The 7067-nt window shown below is 47.5% G+C and overlaps 1 protein-coding gene across 1 annotated transcript in view; it reads right to left on the reverse strand.

Moving 5' to 3' along the window:
• The window catches only part of LOC129649765 (phosphatidylcholine transfer protein-like), an 89261-nt gene extending 82528 nt beyond the window's left edge, over positions 1-6733 (reverse strand). The window contains exon 1 of the mRNA XM_055577565.1: positions 6486-6733. Coding sequence (XP_055433540.1) covers positions 6486-6626 — 141 coding nt within the window. The 5' untranslated portion in view covers positions 6627-6733. The remainder of the gene's footprint in view (positions 1-6485) is intronic.
• Between the last annotated feature and the right edge of the window lie 334 nt (positions 6734-7067).

The following is a 7067-nucleotide window of genomic DNA, read 5'->3' on the forward strand; positions in this document are numbered from 1 at the left end:
ATCCTTCAAAAGTAAAGAAGAAATAAAAACTTTTTCAGACAAACAAAAACAGGGAATTCATCAGCAGCAGACTTGGCTCTGGAAGAAATGTTAAAAGAAGCTTTTCAGGGAGAAAAACATACGATATAAGTCAGGAACTCAGATAGACATTGCATAAAAGGTGCCTGTTTTATTGTCTTAAAGTTTCTGGTAAGTATGAACTTTCTGTCTGATGAATACATCAGGCATCACCAAAATGCAGGCACACAGTAAGTTCTGAAACACTGCTTGAATGGGTCATGAAGCAGTATTTTGAAGGTTTCTTCTCACTAGGGTGTATTCAAACAGCCCCAAACCAGCTGTGGAATACAAAGTCTGACTTATACTTGCAGACAGGCATGGGGGATCCTGCTCTCCCCTCCCCACCAAGGCATGCCTTCAAATCTTGGACCAGCACCTTGCAATCGGTCAGCATCTTCATGCTGCCTCACACCACAAGCTCATCCTGAGAGAAGTGAGGAGACAGAGAGAGAGCTGAGGCTCCAACATTATCTATCCAGTTACACTGAGGGGCGATGGGACAGGAGAGAGACAGAGAGAGAGCTGACCTCCACCAGTGGCAGCAAGTAGAGGAAGGCTACACATGGTGCTCAGCTTTAAGCCACGGTGGTCCTACCCACACGTAAATATGGCTCTGTAAGTGTCCCCAGTGTATCAACTGCTCCATCGATCATGTTGGTACCTAGAAGGATGGGAAAAGGGAAGAGAGTCCTGGCACCCAGAAGTGAAGAGGTCCGTGATGCAAGTCGGATTACGATCCCATCTGGGAAATCAGAGTGAAGCTTCTCACCCACTGAGGTAATCAGTTTCCATGGCAGTTGAATCACTGCTTCCTTCCAAAAGGCCAAGCTATCTCTCGACACAGCACGGCTGAACCTAGTTTTCCAGTGAGGCCAGGCTCTCAGTAGTTCAGTAGGGCAACAGCAAGGAAAAGAACAGTCCCTGGGAAAGTACTGTCTGCTCTTGACCAAACTCACTGATGAGAAGACCTTTGCAAGGACAAAGGCAGCCGCTTCACACAGTGCCAGACACTTGGTTTCAAATCGTAAGAAGTCAAGCCCTCAGTCAGATCTTTCCAGACCAATATTTTCTTGGTCTAAATCAAGATGTGAGCCTCTGCATGCCAGTTTCACGCCATGTACAGGCAGGTCACAGTGTCTACTGGCATGGTATCCAGCCTAAAGCTCCAGGGAGACCTGACTGCATATCTCTGGGAAGGCTTTTGCAAATGACCCACGAACCTTCTCTCCAAGGGAACCTTCTCCCTGCTGTTCAGGGGACCACATCCACTCCCAAGTGGCCACTACTTGAAAAACCAGGAAGAGTTGGTCTTCACGTGGACATGACTTCCACCTTAAGATAGTCCTCCTTTTCACTCTTCCCTCTCCTGCCTCTCAGTGCCATCACGTGGGGTGGTGCACCTCAAACACCACATGAGAAGCTCCCCTTACATCAGTGGTTCGCAAAGTATAATCCATGGAGCTTCAGTATCACGTGGTCATTCGGTAAAAACAAAATGTTAAAAAGGAGGAGGAGGAGAAGTAAAGTAATGTAAAGCCAACTCTCAAGTCCCACCCAGATCCACTGAATCTGAAACGGAGTAGGATATTAACTGTGAATTTTAACAGGCTTTGCAGATGAATGTTAACAGGCTTTGCAGATGAGTCTAGTGTATGCTCAAGGTTAAGAATCACTCTGCCATGGATCATTTCATTCAATGTTTGTCAGAAGCCAATGATCCTAAAAAGCAAGAATTATACTTGTTTTGCAAATGAGGAAGCTGAGATTTTAAAATGAAACAGCAGCCGGCCAATATCCCCCAAGTAGTAAGTGGGGGCCACTCTCCAACATCAGGTTCACCATGGTCCTGCGTCCTTCTGGCCCCTCCTGGAAAAGGAGGGAAGGTCAGCCTGGAACTTAGCTCTCAGCGTTCCCTCTACTGCAATGGTTTATAACACAGCACACTCATTACAATTTCTTGGGAAGCTTTCACATGAAAAAACAAAAAGAAGCAACAAAAACATATTTTATTTTGAAGCATTTCAAACACACCAAAGTAGACAGGACAGAATAATCAGCCTCTAGGACAAAGGGGAACTTCTCAAAAGGACCATCCAAGCTCCACTCCAACTCTGTTCACGATGGGGCTCTAATAGGGCTGAGAGGTGACCTGAGAGCTCCCCAGCAGCTCTTGAGCTTTGAGGAACACTCTCTGGTCCATTTCTCCTCTGATATTTGCAGGGCACAATCTCTTCTTTCGTTTATATCTCCACTCAATTGTTAACCTCTGGAAGAGGGTTTTTCCAGATTCCCTGTATCTAAAGCACACCTGGATATCCCCACCTCCGCCATAACATCTCTGTATCCCTTCATCCCACTTTACTGTTTCTGTAGCATGTTCAGCTGTCATTTCATTATATACTATGTTTATTATCCTCAGTGAATACTGTTTATTGTTTAAGAAGCTCATTCACTGAACCAGCAGCTCCAACTGCCTGCTCTCTGCTTATGCCCAGTGTCTGTCAGGGCACTGCCACATGGAGGCACGCAGTGAATGTCTCCTGAGTAAATGAATGACAGTGGAACAGAGCAGAGACTGTAACTCAAGACTGTCTGCCTCCAAAATCCATGCTCTTTTCCACAGCACCACATAGACTAGCATAGCACACAGCAGTGTTGCCCTAGCTTCGCTTTCAGGTCAGTTCAGTCGCTCAGTCGTGTCCTACTTTTTGCGACCCCATGGACTGCAGCACGCCAGGCCTCCCTGTCCATCACCAGCTCCCGGAGCTTACTCAAACTCATGTCCATCGAGTCGGTGATGCCATCCAACCATCTCATCCTCTGCTGTCCCCGTCTCCTCCCTCCTTCAATCTCTCCCAGCATCAGGGTATTTTCCAATGAGTCAGTTCTTCATATCAGGTGGCCAAAGTATTGGAATTTCAGCTTCAGCATCAGTCCCCCCTGCCAATATTCAGGACTGATTTCCTTTAGAATTGACTGGTTTAGCTTTGCTTAGCTTGGAGAAAAAGAATGTAGTTCTGAATTGAAGCAAACTATATATTTGGTACTGAGTTTATCCAAGTACACTGGTTCGTGTCTAAGTACTAGCTATGAGGGCTTGTGTGGCTCACTCTGGGTCTTACTGCCATCCATAAAATAGGAAAATAAACCTGTCTCTACCTATCTTCTATATTTGTTGAGAGGGATAAATGAAAACTTACATGTAATAGCATTTTGTATATTAAGGGGCCATGTAAAGATAAGTTAGCACTACACTTGGGGAGAGAAAAAGAAGGTGAGACCAAGGAAACAGAGTAGGCAAAGAAAGCAGGACAAAAGCAAAAAGAAAGGGTGATGGTAATTGGACAGAATGGTTGCAAAGAGACTTTCTAAGTCTAAAATTCTGTGATTTAATAGGAAAAGAGAAAATGGAAAAGTATCACAAGGTACTTTTGATGTATCAAGAGTAGCCATTTGTTCAAGAACAAGATTCAGAATTCTTTGTGTCTACTAAAAAGAAGCCACAATTTTTTTTACTTTAAAATACAATTTATCTGTCATACTGCAAACTCTTTCAAGTACCTCTATGCTTATGTCAATCTTTTCAAATCATGTGATAGAAACTTTGTTACAGCATCATTTTTAGATCATGATCACACCTCCCTGATTCAGACTCACAGCAGGTTATTCCCTGTGGAACAGCCAGCCTGGTTCAACTGGATAAAAGTCACTGAAAAGTCTGAGAAGGGAGACTGTCTGATTCTTCTTATTCCATAAATTCCAAATGGTACACCCCTGATGAAACAGCTAATATGATTTGTATGCAAACATTCATCCATTGAACATGTCCCTTACTCAACAAAGATTTAGCAAGAACTTTGATGAAAAGGGTTATTTTTGTATGGGTACCAAACATAACCTTACTGAAACAAAATCAAGCATTTCAAGAAGCCTTATCAGATTACCTGTCTCAGCTTCTGCTTATGGGTTTCACATTAACAAGAAATAGGAAGAGACAGGAAGAAGCAAGGGACTCATTCCAGCAGGGTGGAAATCTGAAGACGGTTATTAAGAAATAAGATGAATAATGTGTCTATTGATGGGACTGAAGGAAAGGTCTTGATGCAACTCCATCAAAAGTCAGGTGGATCAATAAGACCCTCTGCTAGTCCCCTAACATTAAAGGGCCCCAAACAAGCCCACTCTGTACACCAGTCGGAAGAATTTAAAAAGCCAGATGATAACAATTGCAATGAAAACCCTGACCTGGAATGACCTGGGCAATAGTCTGGTATGTAAACCAAGGTGAAAATTAACAGAGGGGCCAGGATTTTCTGGTTGGACCTCCAGTCAGGGACCTGGGGACCCAAGGCCATATGCACAGTGGCTCTAGGCAGGGAAGTGTGGGGAAGAGGAAACAGAGTCACATAATATCAACAGCATGCATGGTGGATGAAACCACACTGGATCACAAGACCGAAGAGGGCACAGGGTTTTAGGGGAGATAAGTGCAGGTCTAGGCAGGCCAGGACAAGCTGAATTCACTTGGCTATGGAGTGGCATTCAGAAGACAAGATTTACTAACTGAGGGATTCGAGGGAATTCTCTTCCAGGAGGAAAGTAAAGGATGGGAGTCAACCTGGAAAGAAAATGAGGCTCTATCTAGCAAAATGGGTCAGGCAGCAAATAACACTGGATGTGCAACTAAGGTTCTAGGAAAGGGCTCACACCCGACACAACAGGGTCCCTAGACACTGAACACACATGCAGATCATGGTGGCCATGGGCAGTGGCCCCCAACCTAGCTGCTGGGGCTCAAGGCCACGACGCCTATAGCCTCCAACTTACGGGAGCTCTCTGGAAAGACTTGTAGCTTACATCAATGTACTATAACTGCCCTCATGCCCAGAACAGGTAGAAATATGACTTATATCATGGTTCAGAGAGATAGGAACAGTTCTGAATACCCATCCTCCCCCCAAGAGGGAGGTGGGCCCTGCTCCATGTCAATACACAATGGAAGCAATACAAAGCCAGACATTCTGCCTCAGCTTAGGCAGCGGCTGCTGTGGGATAAAAGGCACAAAAGCAAAAGAGCACAAGCCCTTCAGGGGACGTGAAGGGAGTGGTCAGGGCTGACGGGAGGACAGGACCGGTGTGGAGGAGCCATGGGCCCTGGACCAGCCTAGTCCCCCGAGCACAGCCCACCTGGCATACTTGCCCTCTCAGAGTCCGTGGAGGAGTGTATCATAGCATAGGTCTGGAGCTAGAAAGCTGAGTTCCAACCCCAGAGTGAGTCTTGAGCCATCAATTTAATCTTTCCATATATCCATTTCCAAATTGGTAATAAGGTGATAGTCTATATAGTGCCTGACAACATGGCACCGATGTGAGGACTAAATCAGTGTCTGCAGAGCACTTAACCGTGCCTTGAGCGTAAGACAGCATGAAATGAGTAGGCTATTACTGTAGGTTTTATTTTTTACGCAATCAACAGGGCCATTGGAAGGGGCATGATAAGATCACAATCTCTTTCAGGTGCTTGATTTCAGGTGTGCAGGATGGAAGGGAAAGGATGGAAGGCCAAGAAGCAAGTCAGAAGATCACTGCAATTCTAGGGAAGAGGTGGCACTCCGAGTGACAAAGGTCAAGGGGAAAAAGGGAAGGGGAAGGGGCCAGACATCAGATACATCTGAGCAGTGAATTGCCAACATTTGGCAAATGCCTGGAAGTGGCCGGTGCAGAAAATGAAACAATTTTATCCAGAAGATAAAAGGATTTTTTCTGAAAACATGTCCATTTTTGCAGCCAGGTAAATGCTTAAATGACACTCAGAAATTAATTCTGCCTGCTCTGCACTGAGCTTCCTGATCATTGACCCTGGGACACACCCGATGACAGGCCATCATTCCACCTGGCCGGTTACCTGGCTCCAAAGGCCTGCCGCCACACCCGCAACTCCATTCCTCCTACCCTTCAACTTTTCCCCAGACTTTTTCTCAGGCTAAAGCTATTCGGTGCAATTTACAAGGAATGGGGCAGCACTCAAAGGAGCAAGTTAGTGAAATGACTAGACGACGGTAGGTCCCTTCTCAGCAACATTCCTCACACCACACATACCACCCTGTACATCCACTCTCTGAACACCCCAGTGGCTTTACTTCCTGGATTCAATCTTAACACAGTCCCCGCCACACAGATACCACTGGCACCCACGTGGGAAAGAAGCTCACATCACTTGAAGGCAAGTGGTGAGGCTAAGCAAGAATCCTCAGACCCACGTTTTCACTCTGTCATCAACTTGTAACAAAACACTTGCCCTGTCTGGTCCCCTCACCCCCGCCCCCCGGGAGCACCTCCCACTCCCACCCCCACCCCCCGGAAGCACCCCCCACCCTGCCCCCCGCAGACTGCCGCCCGGCGGTCCTCTGGGGGCGGACAGCTACCTGGTCCAGCAGCCGGTAGACGCTGATGCCCTGGGTCTCCTCCAGCAGCTCCCAGGCGGCCCCGGAGAGTGCGGGCCGCTGGAGCTCGGCGCAGGCCTCCCAGAACTCCTCCACCGAGAAGGCGCCGGTCCCAGGCTCCATCCTTCTGCAGCGGCTGCCCCGGGGCCCGGAAGGAAGAAGGAAAAGGCAGGGCTCATGTTCGGAGGCGGGACTAGACAGTGGCCCAGCCCTACTGGAAGGGACCAGAGAGGGTCCGGAACGCGGCTGGGGGCGGGGCCTATAGGGGCGGAGCCTTGAGGGCCTCAAGGGGGCGGGGCCTCGAGGGGTCGGCCTGGAGGATTGGGCGGACCCAGGGCTGCCCGGGAATGCAAAGCAAATAGAACTAGAGAAAGGTCGGACTTGATCTGCATAGGTGGAGGGATTAGGAAATGGGGAGGCTTCTAAAGCGGAGACATTACTTTCCCAACGAAGGTTCATCTAGTCAAGGCTATGGTTTTTCCTGTGGTCATGTATGGATGTGAGAGTTGGACTGTGAAGAAGGCTGAGCGCTGAATAATTGATGCTTTGGAACTGTGGTGTTGG

Source organism: Bubalus kerabau, chromosome 4 (assembly GCF_029407905.1).
Source record: "Bubalus kerabau isolate K-KA32 ecotype Philippines breed swamp buffalo chromosome 4, PCC_UOA_SB_1v2, whole genome shotgun sequence".
Taxonomy (NCBI): Eukaryota; Metazoa; Chordata; class Mammalia; order Artiodactyla; family Bovidae; genus Bubalus; species Bubalus kerabau.